This window comes from Stegastes partitus, unplaced genomic scaffold (assembly GCF_000690725.1).
Source record: "Stegastes partitus isolate 25-593 unplaced genomic scaffold, Stegastes_partitus-1.0.2 Scaffold575, whole genome shotgun sequence".
NCBI classification, from domain to species: Eukaryota; Metazoa; Chordata; class Actinopteri; family Pomacentridae; genus Stegastes; species Stegastes partitus.
In genome coordinates, this window is record NW_007578306.1 from 143,108 (window position 1) to 159,751 (window position 16,644).

The following is a 16,644-nucleotide window of genomic DNA, read 5'->3' on the forward strand; positions in this document are numbered from 1 at the left end:
CCCGCTCCGATGCTCAACGACGTGAACCTGGAGGACCGTGTGCGGAGCGACGCCGGCTGCCTGGACGGGCTCATCGGTGAGTTGAGCTGCTGCTTGTTGAACCGACACACCGGGAACCCGCCGCACAGATGAGACACCGAAGTTTTCAGTGTAAACGCCGTTTATTCTGGGCCCGTGTGTCACTGTGACTCGGCCGGTGCCGGTCGGGCCTCCTCCAGGGGCTCCGCTGTTCAGACCTGAAACTCTCAGTTGATTGAGAAACTCAGGACTCAACACGTTTTATTTATCAGCCTCCAAATGAACAGAACCTCCTGGGTTCTAGCTGGAGGCTCTGATCGGACCCAACTTATTGTGATGCAGCAGCCAGTCGCTCTGCGGGTTCTAGTGAGGTGCCGGCGACCCGACACGAGGGGGAAGAAAATAACAACACAATGATAAATATATGTGTTCGATTTAATTCACATAACTTTATTTACTTATCCCCCGGGCGCAATTCTAAAGCTCACTGAGGAGTTAGTATAAACACATCAAAAAAAAAAAAAAAAGAAGTGATGTTATTGTTATTTTTATTTATAATTAACAATTGTGTGTAATTGTGTGCGCGCGCGAGGTACAGAATAATTGTAAAAAGAATCATCTCTAAGGCGCCTTTTAAAACCTTTTAGAGTGATGCTCATACATTTTTACTGGTGGGTTAGTGCATCATTTATCACAAATCTAACATCAACCTATTCATGTCCACTGGCCGCTTACGTCAATTGTCTTCCCTCCAAATTAAAGAACAATAATAGTGATGATCGGACTCAGAGGCTTATTTTATACCGTCAGTGTTCTTGTTTTGATTTCTTCACATCAGTAAAACGATTTCAGTATTGCCTAAAACATAGTTTAGGTTCTGTTTTCTTTCTAATTCAGTTCTGTTCCTGTTCACATGGATCTTTACTGGACGTTTCAAGCAACATTTTGACCAGTGTTCACTTTGGATCGGTTCAGGTTTACAGACTGGTCACTGTCTGCGCCAACAATAGAGGTTGAATGGAAATGTGGTTTTGTGCTAATATGTAAACGTGTAAAGTCCCCTTTGTTCGATGAGCTGACCTTTAAACACACACACACATCACAACGTTTCACTTGTAATATATAGCAGTATCTAATAATATATGGGTAATATATATCAATATATAATAACATATAGGTCATATATAGAAATATATATTATATATGGGTAATATATTGTAAAATGTAATAATATATGGTAATATCTAGCAATATTTAATAATATATGGGTAATATATAATATTAATATTTAATAATATATAGTACAATTGAATAAAATAAGCTAATGTTTTATTCATGTTTTATTTATTTATTTATATTTTATTGATATATATGGGTAACATATCAATATTTAATAATATATTGGTAACATATATCAATATTTAATAATATGTTGGTAATAAATAATACAATTTAATAATATAAGATAATGCTTTATTGATATTTTATTTATTTATTTCTATTTTATTGATATATATGGGTAGCATATATCAATATGTAATAATATATGGGTAATATATATGAGTACTTAATCATATATGGGTAATATATAGTAAAATCTAAAAATATATACGTAGCATATGGCAATATTTGATAATACATGAGTAATATATCGTCGTATTTAATAATACATAGTAGTATTTAATGACATATAGTAATATAAAGTAACGGCAGAACACAGTGCAGCGCCCGTCGGCACTGATGTGTTGCAGCTACCGGCCTCGGCCTCACCCTCTCCCCCCCTGTGCCAGGCGCTGCCTCCCCCCTGCGGGCCGTGTGTGAGGGCTGCACGCGGATCATCTCGGACCGCTTCCTGCTGCGGGTCAACGACGCGTCCTGGCACGAGCGCTGCCTGCAGTGCGCGGCGTGCCAGCAGCCGCTCAGCGCCAGCTGCTACTGCAAGGACACCAAACTGTACTGCAGGAGCGATTACCAACAGTAAGAGCTGCTCCGCGGCCTCACCGGCCTCCGCACACCAGCACCATGTCACTGGCTTGTACTTGAAAGAAAGCGAGAGAAGCGGCCTTGGTTTTGCCGCTGCTTGCGGCTGGTCTTTGCGCACATTTATACAGAACAAACGCCGCATCACGAGCTGAGGGTTTTATTTCTTTGCGCATCTTCTCAACACCTTTAAAGACCTGTTCACTTACTGAAAATATAGCATCTCGAACCGGGGTTACATTTGTCTCTGTTTGTTGTTTTTTCTTGTTCATCGCTCAGCGCAGTGGAGGCAGCTGCTCCCACCTCTCCTGGTGATTTTACAACAAGATGTCGGTTTGTGTAGTGAATTGTTTTGACCCTAAATTTTAGTGTTATTGTTATTAAGGATGCAACAGGTGCAAGCTGAAATTTATTTTGGATTTGAATTATCGTATCTCGTTTTTATACATTTTTGAGAATTTCCCAGCAACACAATTATTTCTGATACTGTCAGGATTTAATTAGCTGTGTGTCGTTTTTAATGCACTGGCTTGGTACTCATTGTAAATCATTTTATTAATATAACACAGCAGTCAGGGGCATTGCTGCACATTTTTACAAGAGTTTAACTGATGATATATTGGAAGTGACTTTATTTTGTTATTTGTAAAATATTAGAAAAGAGCTACAGCAGGTTCCTGAAATCTGATGGTCAAATTATCTGGATTGATCTTGCATTAATTCAAGCTGAAGGGACACGCACTGATACTGATACATGGTTTTTGAATGACTTTATTGTCATGTGAAGACTCATTGACCGAGTGTAGCTTCAGTTGGGGTGGATGGGGGCTTGAAAACAAACACGCATCAGAATTTAATATACTGTAGTGAATAACTGTGAAACAATATGTGTCATCAGAATGGCAGGTAATTAGTAACACCTTTGACTGGTGAGCTGTTTGCTTTATGATTATCTAATATTACAACGGCTGATAGTAACAGCACCCAGCTAGTTTTGGTTGCAAACTGTCAGAGGTGATGTGCATCAGCAATGTGTCGCTGAATGTACACATTATAAAAAACAAACTGTATAAAACTGTGCTTCACATGAGCAAGACAATAGACTGCTGCTCACATCAGTCACAGTAAGTGGAAGTGTTTCAGACGGACGGCTGATGTGTTGGATGTGCTGGTGCTGTCTGAGCGGTGCTGATGAGGGGCTGCCTGCAGCTGGGTGGTCTCGCCTGCTGTACTGAGGTTCCTCCCAGACAGGCTGCACTGACAACAGGCCGTTTGACTGTCACATCCACTCTCTGCTGGGTTTCTCTGTGTGCCTGTCTGCTTTTTCTTAAAGGGCCTTTGTCCTCTGCCAGGGCTTCAGTGTTGCTGCTGCATGCTTGAGGTCTGCTGGCCTACAATGGGCAGCGTGCATCTCCAGTAACATTAGCCTGCTGAGACGTACTGCTGAGCCAGCACTTACTGCCAGAACAGATTCTCAAACATTTCCAGAGTCGGGATCCTTATTTGTTCTCTCAGTTGTTTTTTTTTACCCTTTTTGTGTGCAATACCTAAATATAAAGAAAACATTAACAAAAGTGAAATAAAACAGAAATTAATATGATTAAATTCAGCACAACCAAATTAAGACAACAAAGAGACTAGAAGCATGAGAAATAAAAGATAACTTATAAGTGGCAGGTTGTTGCAGAGCCCTGCTTGCCAAGGCCTCATCTGGTTTTTAGTTGCAACCCAGCAAATAATAAAGACCTGTGGAGGATCTTGAGCCACATTCAGGCTCAGCAGGTCACAAATGAAGTCAGGAGAAAATCCCATACGGCCTTTTCAAGGTGACGTTAGAATATTCAGTTTGACATAGTTGTACTAAGTCAAATAGAAATATAATTCTATATTTATATATGTAGAAAATAGATGCATGGGTGGCAGATCGAAATGCCTGCAGGACTTAATGTTGAGAAGATTTAAGAAGACAGATTGACTGACTTTATTCTCATACCGCTCAAAAGTAAAAATAAATATTTTTTCTGGGCTTTTTTGCCTTTAATCTACAGGATAGTGAAGCGAGACAGAGAAACGTGGGGAATAGAATGGGGGGAAGGACATGCAGCAAATGAGCCGCTGGTTGGACTGGAACCATGGTCGCTGTTTTGGGGACTATAGCCCTGGACATGGGTCGCTGTCTGATCCAGTTGAGTTACCGGGGTGCCCGCTCAAAAATAAACTTGATCACAGTAAACAGTAAAACAGGATTTTTATCAGTGGCATCGTACAGGTGTGAAATATGCCTTTATGCTAAAGCCTGACTCCTGATATGTCAAGCAAACTGTAAAAGTGAATCATGACTGTTTTATTATTAGAAGTCTATATTTTTCAAAGGTCTATTTTACTCTAATTTTACTGTAAAGCACAAGAGACAGCTGCTTGACAAATCACTCCATCAATGGAAGAGTCATTAATTACAATCCCACTGCTACATGAAAACATCAAGTCTNGAAAATAGATGCATGGGTGGCGGATCGAAATGCCTGCAGGACTTAATGTTGAGAAGATTTAAGAAGACAGATTGACTGACTTCATTCTCATACCACTTAAAAATAAAAATAAATATTTTTTCTGGGCTTTTTCGTCTTTAATGAAGCGAGACAGAGAAATATGGGTAGAGTGGGGGGAGGACATGCAACAAATGAGCCGCTGGTTGGACTAGAACCGCGGCCGCTGTGTTGGGGACTATAGCCCTGGACATGGGTCGCTGTCTGATCCAGTTGAGTTACCGGGGTACAGGTATGAAATATGCCTTTATACTAGAGCCGGACTCCTGATATGTCAAGGAAACTGTGAAAGTGAATCATGACTGTTTTATTGTTTACAGTAGGAAGGCTTTAATAGTAAGAGTTTTAGCAACATAGAAGTCTATATTTTTCACAGGTGTATTTTACTGTAATTTTACTGTGAAACACAAGAGACAGCTGCTTGAGAAATCACTCCATCAGTGGAAGAGTCATTAATTACAATCCCACTGCTACATGAAAACATCAAGTCTACAGGGGTTGCTATTCTCGAATAAAACGTGTAGGCTGAAATAGGTTAGGTGGGTATTTTATTATTAAAGAAGAAAGTGCCAGACTACCAAATTAATAAAATGCATTAATTAAATTTTATGGTGTCAACTTTCGGATTCTATGCCATGAATTCTGTTGTGTTTATATCTATCATCTCATTTTTGTCTTTGATATCATTTAGAATATAGGTAAAACAAAGTCATTTGGTGTGTATAATAATAATTATTGTTAATTATGTTTCTTAATGGTTCTGTGATTCCATGTCTTATATTTACTCTTCCACAGAGAGTTGCATTTTATTATAGCCCTCTCTGCCTCTGTATTTGAGGAGCCTCTGAACAGGACACACAGACTGAACTGGTGAATTTAACTGCAATAAAAGCAGAGTGCTGCTTAAACAGTAACCTACCTGTCATAATAGGCTGCTTCGAGAAAAATAGCCACCATGACAAAAAAATAAAGATGCTACTGTAATAGAATACTATTTACTAAAGCCATAAATACACTAAGTGAAAGCCAAACATCATCAGTTGACATTGGGAACATTTTAGATGAGTGCCAATGCTACAGTCACAGATTATTACTTGAAGAGCATCCACTCATCTGCCACTTCATTTGGTGCACCTGTTCAACTCTCCGTTAAAGCAAATGTCTAATGTTCCAATCACGTGGCACAAATTCCATGCATTTAGTCATTTAAACACGGTCAAGAGGAGGTTTAAACAAAACATCAGAATTAATAAGTGAGGTGATTTAAATGATTTTATTTGACAGCAACATAAATATTATTGCTGTGTTGTATTACTGTGTATTTACACAGTGATAGTAAGAAGGCTTGTCTTACTTCAGAATATTAATCAAAAAAGAAAATTACATTTCTTCAAAGAGTCACTAGTTTGAGCACAATAAAACAGATATTTATTGATAAAATAAATTATGTATCTTAATAGTCTTAATAGGGTAAAGAAAATGTCATAAAATTCACTTACAAACATAATTTTTTCTTTAGAGAAGTAGCAGTCACATACTGATATGAGCACAAGTGCATCGTTTAAGTAGCGGCCAGAAACTGGCAAAACATTTGACAAAAAACAGCACAATACAGGAGAATTTGAATATTGACTTGGTTTCATTCAAAAGCGACGTCTGCATGCATAGGATTATCAGTGTACAGCATAACAGTCTCTTCATACCTTTGTGGGGTTAAAAACTTAAACAAAATATAGGGAATATATGACACATCCTGTATTAGGTTTAAAAAATGCTCTAGAAAAAAAGCTCAGGAACCATGAATAAGTAGAACAGACTGCAAAAGAAGGGTAAAATCCTCTCACCACCATATTAATCAAAGTACTACAGTTACTCTGTATTCTTAATTTTCTTTCATACTAGTTGCATGTTTGGATAAATGGATATCTTGCGAAATGCAGCGTGCTAACAGTGTAAAATTAAACAAGGTAAATTAAATGTTTATTTCATTATTTTATATTATGATCCTTGTTTGTTCTCTAATAATTCGGTCACTCGTGTTGGTCACCTCTAAATCAGTTTAAAAATCAAATGTGTGATGCAGCCTTAAATGGAAAAAAAAGAGGTCTCTTTCCTTGCCATAATAGTACTCTTTTCTCAATGCTCTGGCTCTCTATATTTTATTTACAATAGGATCCATGTTGTGGTAGCTGAGCTGTGAACAAATAGGGAGGCAAGGGGATAGCCACGGAGGTCCACACACTTTAATACTTAAACCAACTAACACAGACACCATGTTGGTGTCTATTTTCGGTTGTTTGACTTCTTTTATGCTCTCCATTTCCCGAGCACCGAGTTTATTGTTGTTTTTGACCTTTCTCTTTCAGACTCTGTGCCTGAATAACAGTGCAGAATACAGTAGTAAAGAGTGCAGCTTTGTTTAATATCGAGTTGTACCTCTATTTACTTTATTGCCAGAGGGTATGAAAGACATGGCAGTGCTTGGAGTAAGGTGGTGACACAAGAGTTGATGCATGTCCAGCAGCTTTTTCCAGGTTTGGTACACTGCCAAACCTGGACCAGCTTCAGGACTAATTCTCAAAAAAAGAGTCTTTTAACAGAAGAAAGTGCCACTAAAATTTTTAAATGAAGACACTCTTTAGGGCTGTGCAATATACCAAAATAATCACAACATCAAATCAGGCCTCCGTAAGATCCCAGCTGTAGTGAGGAACAGTGCGCACCAACAACTAGAGTTAAGGTCAAGTGGAAAAAATCTGGGAATCATTCAGCCCGATAAGCAGCTGCTATATGGATCTAGATCTGCCGACAAACTGTTCCTATATTGTTTATGGGTGTGTCATCTCCAATATGTTGACCAGACAGATCATGTGAGGTTAACTATAGTGGTCACCATAGTGCAGAATAACGTAACAACAACAAACATTTCTGGAAAAGTCATTACAATTTTTTTTCTTACCAAGCTTGATAACCCTAAATGTGACAGGTAGTGTCATCTCATTTTGAAGGTGCCTTCAAAACAAAACATGAATTATTTTTATGTCAGCATGTTTCCTACCTGCTAAAAGACATAATGAATGAAATAATTTCCACCCTAAAACTGCAGTGTACCAATGACATTGTCAAAAACAAGGCTACAGACTTCAGGGGAACTAATCCTGTATCGTTATTCTTCTTCAGAATCAATTTATGCTTCAAACATATATGGCTGAATTATTCCAATATTGCAACTTGCATTGTGTGGCATGGATTAGTTTTAGGTGAGCTGGTGTGCTGAGCTGCAGCCATTGCAGAGGAGTGAGTGGAGGAGAGAGAAGTGGGGAATGGCCTATGAGTGTGAGCTTTCAACAAAGATGTAATGCGCAATGAATCACAGCCAAACCGCTTGCTTTCACTACTGAAAGGGACTGTTCAGCGGCCATGTTGACTCAGTGCAGTCAGTTCATTTTCAGATTGAGATTGTCCAGGAGCCAGTTCTTGTTTTGGGCATATCTATGTTGTTTTTATTGACTTGTACACAAAGCGACACTTTGGGTAATTAGGAGCCAGCACTTAAAGGAAGCCTAGCTGATCAGTGGAGAGGAAGCATACCTTTTTGTTGTTGTTGTTGTTGTTGTTACTGTGTTTGGTATCATTTACTAGATTTGTGTTTGTTGTGGAAAGTGGACAATGTTGAAGGTTCTATGCATAATAAATATGAACTATATTAGTGGATAGACTGAGCATTTTGAATGAATACACACTTTCCTCGACAGCAACCTCTCAGTTGACCTGGTATCAAGAAATAGTGTATGAATAACAAGTCACTTTGTGTATTATCACAATGCATTTTTACATTTTTTACATGTTAGTCCATGCAATGTAGTCTTGATAAACAACCCCTTCCCTCTGACCTTTACTCAAACCTCGACCATTTTGTGTGTAATTTTAATGCTGTAAAACTACATGTAAAAACCTTAAAATGTGCAAGTCGTGTGCTCTTTATACGCCGTCCCACAATATTAGTTGCCTCAGTGGCTTTCGCTTTAGCAAATAGTCACCGTGGATTAGTGTACGTACGAAACACTGCTTGGTTTCTTGTGAATGTGAGGGTTTCTTATTCATATCCAGTTGAATATTCAATTCAAATCACTTCAGTATTATTTATATCATTAGCACCAAAACATAACATTAGTCATTTCAGGGCACTTCATTAGTGAGGTCAAGAAGGCAAGTTGTCAAAAAATTGCAAGGTTGCTGGTCCACATGTTGAAGCGTCCTTGCACACAGAACCTGGAGTTGTTCCTGACAGCAGGAAACACTTTGCAGAAAGGTGTAGAAAAGTGCTGTGTAAATTTAGACCATTTGCCTACAGTGTTAGAGCAAGAAACCCAACAATCCCCCACTGCGCAGCACTTGATAACAGTGGAGAGGAAAAGGTCATTTTAAAGCAGACTCAGGGAGGTTTGCTTTGACTGGCTGCAGTGAGAGAAGAGAGAAAAGATGAGCAGTGACAAAAAACAAAGAGCAAATTGCTGGTAGTCACACAAAAAAAATCACAAAATCTTTCTGATGGGCTGATAAGATTCAAGCTGTATACTACAACCATAACAAGCCGCCATCAGCTGGAGCACGCGTCTGAGGAAAGGCACAGCTTCCTCACAGGTCATAACACAGGAGAGAACATACTGAGAAGTTCTGCCCAGGAATCGGCTAAGACTATCAGATCGACATCTAAGATGCACTTGCAAGTATTTTAATTCAAAGTGAAAAAAGTAGTTTATTTTTGTCAGCCCTATTTCAGCTCTGTCATGTATGAAGGTGAACCCTTCCCCCCATAGAGGTCCCAGTATCATGACTGTTGTGAAAATGTATCCTGCTCCCATTTTTGTTGAGCAGGATACTAAGCGTGGCACATACAAAGAAGGAGCTTTGTTTTAATCGTAGTACTACTATAATTAAAACTAATGTAGTATTTGCTGTGATTTATTTGTACTGCATTTGGTAGAATTATCGTTGAGAATTTTAAAAAATGGATTTAATAATGTCAGTGCCACTGACTCATTGTTGTGACGCCAATATTCACTTTCTAGTTTATAGTTTTCACGATGCAGATGAGTTTTTCAAAACTTGCTGTGATGATGACAGAGAGCCTTTTTGTATAAAAACTTCTCCCAAGTGTCTCTGATCTATAGAGCCTAAGGTTGTTCATTTTGTCCTTACTTGTGTCATTCATTCATTCATTCATTCATTCATTCATTCATTCATTCATTCGTTCGTTCATTCATTCATTCATTCATTCATTCATTCATTCATTCATTTGTCACTTTTAAAAGTGGTTGTGCCACAAAAATGGTGGTTTTGCATTATCCTTCCCAAAGTTCTCAAAATCCAGTTCTCAAAATCCCGTCAGAAACGGCTGTGCCAATTGTCCCAAAACAGAGGATCACCTTCACAATTCACTAATCTTAAGCTGAGAAACCCTTTTACTTATATAATTGTATATTTAATTACAATTGAAGTTTTTATTTTTTTTAATCAAGATAACAACAAATGTTAGTCAGTACTCAGGGCTATTTGTTGTTTTCCCTTTAAGAACACCTGATAAATATCGGTATAAAATGAAAAGGTTCAGTAATTACCTGAAACGAGAGGCGTTTGGTGTTTAGCACAAAGTGGAAAAAATAGTTTGAACTATTTTTAGCAGGGAAATAATCCACAATTGGTGCTCTTGTGAATATTTCTACATGGAATTGAGTCTATAGAGTGCATGGTGAGGGTAACTGCATAGATGAACAAGATATATCAAGTTTTGATACACACATAGTATTTGTTGAATTCAAGTCATCCTCTTTCTTTCTGTCTGTCTTGTTGCTGCTGTCAGCTTTCATTGTCTTACTGTCTCTCTGGTTAAAAGCATTATCTGGCATAGTCTGGCATCTCTGTCACAGCTCCCATGTGGTCTCTTATAGCCAGATCATTTCCTGCAGTGCTGTGGAGAATAGCCATCACCGTTGTGCTATAGGGGAAAAACCCTATGTGTTGTATGATTTCAACAAATCATAACCAGTCTAGGTTGTGCTAAACCGGGATGCAGCAATGATGCTCCTGTAAAATGGCATTAGGTGAATTGTTTTGGTGGAGTAACAGTGTTCGCATTGTCATTCAATTTCAGCATCTAGGTTGCTGATTTGAGGTAGTGTTTCCTATAGTGAAGAGGATTTTAAAATGATGGTCAAAGAGGGGGAGAACCCATGTGAAATGCAAACTCAATGAGGATTGTGTGCAGCCAAGACTTGCCAGTGGAGGTGGGTTGGACACGTATGGGGCCTTTCACTCCAATGGCACATCAGACCTGGTGATCTTTGGGGCCAATGTCATCACCTGTAGCCACGGGCCCAGCAGACATTCAGAGAGAACTTTAGGTGCAAAGGTGATAATGTCAACGACTTTCTTGACCAGGAAGGAAATGGTGTTTTGCACCAACCAGCATGCTTGCCAGACACCAATCCATCAAGCATTTGTGGGATGCTTGGGCATGCAGCTGCTGCCAGAAACCCATGGCCAGCTAATCTTCGTGAACTTGGCCAGTTTTTACAGGAAGAATGGGCCAGTCTCTCGAATGCAACATCACACGCATTTGTGGAGAGTATGCCTCGCAGATTGGCAGCCATCTTGCAAGCAAGAGGTGGCCATACATGTTGTTAACTATTTAGGTGTCCTATGTGAACTTTTGCAATACATTTATTATTAACTTGTTGTAATTTAGTATCACTCAGAAGATCTTATTAGCACTCCTGCTGCAGTCAGTGAAGTGTTATTTATTTGTTTTGTAGGTAGAATTTGGAATTGTTGTTCCATATTTCTGATGAAATAGTAACAGAAACATTACTTTCTTGGAATTAGCAGTGGGTCTGTAGAACTATGATCCATCTGACATAAAAAAAAACGTTTATTTTAAGGACTACAAGGAACCTGTCTCTATTCACACATTTTTTTAAAACAAACCTGCCAAAACAAAAGACCTACAAAAGCCTGCTTGTAGAAAACTGCAGAGATTTATTTGTCCATTTGTTAGTTTAGGACAAGGGCTGTGTTTTTACTGTGGTGGTGAGCAGAGAGATTTCGTAAACTACAGTGTTGCCCATGAAGTTGGAATAAAATAGTTTTTTTTTGCGTATTCTCATAAAATGATTGTAACAATGCGATTTATTCTTGATCGATGAAGTGTAGATCTTCTCAAAACTTTGTTGATCTCACAATATACAGTCATGGAAAAAAATGTTAGACCACTCTTGTTTTCTTCAATTTCTTGTTCATTTTAATGCCTGGTACAACTACAGGTACATATGTTTGGAAAAATATAATGATAACAACAAAAATAGCTCATAAGAGTTTCATTTAAGAGCTGGTATCTTGTGGTTCTCTTGCATCATTTGGCCTATGTTTTTAGCATCAGTGTTGTAGTGTTGCCCTTTTGTAAGTTTTTTGCTCCTTTCCATTCTGTGTAGGCTCTCTAGTATTCATCATTAAACAAGGAGGTATGTGGGATATGTCATTGTAAAACTGGGCAGGTTTATTTTGTTAGAAACCAGAGGACCTGGTGTGTTGAGCATTAATCAAAGCAGAGACCCCAGCAGGTGAGGATCTAGGAGTAAATCCTGGACCCAGACATAGCAAACTGGTGAGGACTCTAAATACGCTGTGTGCCCCTGGGAGAAAAGAGTAGTGGGGTGTACAAATTCAACCAAAAAAAACAATACAGGAACCAGCAGGCGCTCCTTAAAGCTCTGTTCTGTTTGGATACCACAGCTGATCAACGGCCGAGTCCAGCACTAGAAAAACAAGCCCTCACGAAAACTTTGCAGATTAGGTTTCATCGCCTCGCTAGACTTTTGCCCCAGCAGCCTCTGGTTGTCCTCCTCCCACAGTCTCCACCACCATCTAAGTACAGTGATTTATGCTACTGGTCCTCTGACCCCACCTTGACTTCAAACAGAGGCAACATGAAACAGTCGGTGGATGTGGAGCACAGGGAGCTGTGAAGGGAGGCTCCAGCTACTGTCTGAGGAAAAACTCTGCTTTTCACAACCAATTTAAATGGATGCAAATACATTTTAGGCTACTCATAAGATTTTGAATGAGCTGTATGAGGCAAACACACAGTTCTCATTCTTATCATTGTAAATGAGCTGACTAAAATAAGCAGATATGTTTCAAGAGGAGAAACCGGTCATCCAGTACTAACTGGGTCAGCAGTATGATGCCCAAGACACTCAACCCAAATTGTGCATGATTGTGAAACTAGGACCTTAAATTTCATGTGTGCATGGGTATAGAATAGAATGGAAAAGAAATACTTTATTAATCCCAAAATGCAATTGTGGTTGTTACAGCAGAAGGAGTACAGTTACCACGACCATAAATACAGCTAAATAAGCAAAAATATGCAATAAGTACAGCTAAACAATAAGAAAATATAAAATGCCCCAAAAGTGTATTTAACACTCTAAGTACAAATGTCCTATGTGATAAAAATCTAAATTAAAAATGTACCATGTGATAAACTATAAAATGAGAATGTACTATCGATAAACTCTAAATAAAGATGCATTGTGTGGTAACCTATAAATAAAAGATTTACAAATGGGAAATTCTATCAATAAGCATGTGTAGTGCAAATAATGTGCAAGAGTACAAGAGAAGAAGAAAAAGTGTGCAAAAGGCAATTTCAATGACAGAACCAGATAAATGTAAACAGAAACAGATGCTACAAGGCACAGAAGGCTGAGCGTTCTCTGCCAGCCAGGGGTGATGTGTTAAACAGAGTTAGTGCTTGTGGCAGGAAAGATTTCCTGTATCTGTCCTTGTGGCAGCGGAGCTGGACCAGCCTGTTGGAAAAGCTGCTCCACTGCCTGTCCAGCAGGGAGTGAAGCGGGTGGTCAGGGTTATCCAGGATGGACAACAGTTTATTTAAGGTCCTCCTTTCTACAACAGCTTCAAACAATGTGGTTTGCAGCCAATCACAGAGCCGGCTTTCCTGATCAGTTTGTTCAGTCTTTTCTTATAACCGGCTCTGATGCTGCTCCCCCAGCAGACCACTGCAAAGTACAGGGTGCTGGCCACAGCAGACTGGTAGAAGACCTCCAACATCTTGCTGCATACGTTAAACATTTGTGATCGGACCAGACACGTCACAAATCACCGCTTGTGTGTCCCATTCATTCATCAGTCTTGGTGGTCACGATAACTCCGCCCCCAGCCCCTGACGTACTGGTCCTGAGCTGGTGCTTAGCTCTGGCCCAGCAAAGTGTTGGTGCTTGCTAAGCACCAGTTTTGAGAGCCTGGAGCTGGTGCTTAGGTGGTGGAAACACAAAGAACTGGTGCTAAGTCAGGCACTAGCACGGCACTAGCACTGGAACCGGGTTGGTGGAAAAGGGGTATGTGTGAGGAGGGGGAGGCAGTCGGCTGTGAACTAAACCTGTTGAAGAAACAGTTAATTTGCCCTCTCCACACTGCCAGCTGGTACTCTGTTCTTCACCTTGAACCCGGTGATTTCCTTCGTACCAGCCCACATTTCCTTTGAGTTGTTCTGCTGGAGCTACGTCTCCAGCTTCTTCCTGTAGGAGTCCCTGCACTCCCTCAGCTTCACCTTGAGTTTACACTGCACCCTCTTCAACTCTTCTATGTCCCCAGCTCTGAAAGCTTTCTTCTTGTTGTAAAGAGTATCTTCAGGTCACTGGCAATCCACGGCTTGTTGTTCGGGAAGTTGCATACAGTCAGGCAAGGTGTTGTGTTCACAGAATTTAATGTATTATGTGATGCAGTCTGTTATGGTGTTGATGTCCTCCCCATGTGGTTCATTCCAGTCTGTAGACTCAAAGCAGTCCTGCAGTGAGTCCTTCGCCTCCTGAGTCCACCTCCTCACAGTCCATGTGCAAACAGGCTGGCACTGAACAAGGGGGACGTGCTTTGCGGAACACAAGAGGAGGTTATGATCAGTGCAGTGCAGTGACACTGTATGCATTCCTAGAATTTGCATACAGGAGGTCTGGGGTTCTATCGTCTTTTGTGGGGCAGTCAACATACTGGTAAAAAGTTGATAAAGTCTTATCCAGTGTGACATGGCTGAAATCCCCAGTTATGGTTGAAAAGGCATTTAGGTGCTTTATTACATAGACTTATGTGTTTCTTAGAAAGTGATCTGTTTCTGTTTCTTCCTGCTGACCTCACATCATCAATCATGTTTAACACCACAGCAAATCCGTCTGAAGTAATCCCAGATGTAGCTTGTGGTCAGTGCTCTGGTCATTTGTACATTTGTAGGATTTGTGGGGGAATCCTACAATGACACTAGAATTGTTAACCCTCTTTAACAGTAGGGCTTGGGATGTTTTTGACCTGCATAATGAGTCTTAAACATAAAAAAATACCATGTTGTCACATCATATTAGTCTCACAATGTCTCACAAAAATGAAAAGAGGCTAGACAGGTAAGTAGTTCACGGAAAGACTGTGTACATTTTTGTCACTATCTAATGGTGAGAAATCCTAAAGCTGGTTAGCTCGTACTCTCCTATATCATTTTCACTATAGAATTTTTAGGCTTTCAGAATGTAGCTTTTTCTGTCAGAACATCCCACTGTGCCCCACTTCTAACAAGAAATGCAGCTTTACAGTTTATCTGTTTAAAATGATCAGATGCACAGACCTTGTGCTTGTTTTCATTATAATCCTATATTAATCTTCTTAGTGGCATGACCTCTTAACTTTGCGTGAGTAATTACAATTGACTACAGCTGGTGACTCCTCTGAGGCAATCTAAGGCCCCGTTTACACATAGCAAAAGCGGTGATATTTCAGTTCGTTTGGACCTTTGGTTTACACGTAAACGACGCTACAAATCACCAAAAACGATCATATCTGAAAACTCCAGCCAAAATGGAGATTTGGAAAAACTCCATCTTTACTTTTGCATGTAGACAGGAGGAGATGGAGTTTGACGTCACAGTATGCAATAAAACCATCATCAGCGTCATATATGTGTGACCCATGTTTACAGTTTGGCTACTGTGATAGAAATGGATGCTGTTAAAGCAGTGCTTGTTTTTACGTTTGTGCAAATGTTTTTGGCCTGTTTGCATTTTTTTTTCACCGCATTTAGGAGTAACTCCACTTCTCTGACGGTCCAAACAAACAAGCCTCGCGCCATTATCGTTGAAGTAACAGGAAGTAATTCGTCCCATTTGTTGTTGTGTTTTTTTCCAGGATTCTGATTGGTTAGCATGACTTTGTGCTTCTCGTTACACTGCCCCCTATAGATTTGGCATGCTCATAGCAGCTCTTAACGATGTGTTTATGCAGGTTTGAGTAAACAAAGATTTTTTTGAAAACCGTCTGGTGTGAACAATGTAATTTTTGAAAACGTAGATCCGTTTTTGTAATTACCTGGCTATGTGTAAACGTGGCCTAAGTAGGGTCCATTTGATACACTCATTAGCCTCAGCCACATTTTAGAAGTCTCACTTCTTTACACTCATTCTAAGAATCACTATGTAAAGAATGTGTATGTTAGTTGCATCTTCCCTGTGTTTATGTTTGTAGAAACTGTGACAGTCTCAGTGATGAGTTATTGTTTCCCTTATTGTGTTTCATACTCAAGCACATCTGCTGACACCCTTTACTCATACAGCTGCTGCTTGTTCTGTACCTACAATAAGCTATTGTTCATGTCTGGATTGACTTCTTGCTTGTCTTAGCTTGTGCATTGTGTGATTTCATATCTTGGTGATATGTATCTGCTGGGAGCTCCTGTAGAGTATTGGTGGGGTTTATTGCACCTGCCACTCAATCTGTGCTGCTGCATGGTTTTATCAGAGAGCAGCCTTTTCTCCGACAACAAATGTGTTACCATTTAAAGCCCTGCTGTTAATTAGTCATTTCAAACACATTTGAAATGAAGATCAACAGAATGCAAAAAATATTCACCCATTTCCTTGAAAAAGAATATTTCCAGGATACAAAGATCTTCTCATTGAGTTTGATACCAGGAAAGAAAGGGCACTACTTTGACACAATTATCTGGATGAGAAATCCATCTAATATGTTTAGGATTCAGTAC

General features: G+C 39.6%; 1 protein-coding gene across 1 annotated transcript in view; it reads left to right on the plus strand.

Moving 5' to 3' along the window:
* The first annotated feature begins 9 nt into the window (after positions 1 to 9).
* The window catches only part of LOC103362448 (LIM/homeobox protein LMX-1.2-like), a 65,895-nt gene continuing 49,260 nt past the window's right edge, over positions 10 to 16,644 (plus strand). Inside the window, exons 1-2 of the mRNA XM_008288807.1 lie at positions 10 to 76; positions 1,809 to 1,995. Of these exons, the coding sequence (XP_008287029.1) occupies positions 10 to 76; positions 1,809 to 1,995 (254 nt within the window). The remainder of the gene's footprint in view (positions 77 to 1,808; positions 1,996 to 16,644) is intronic.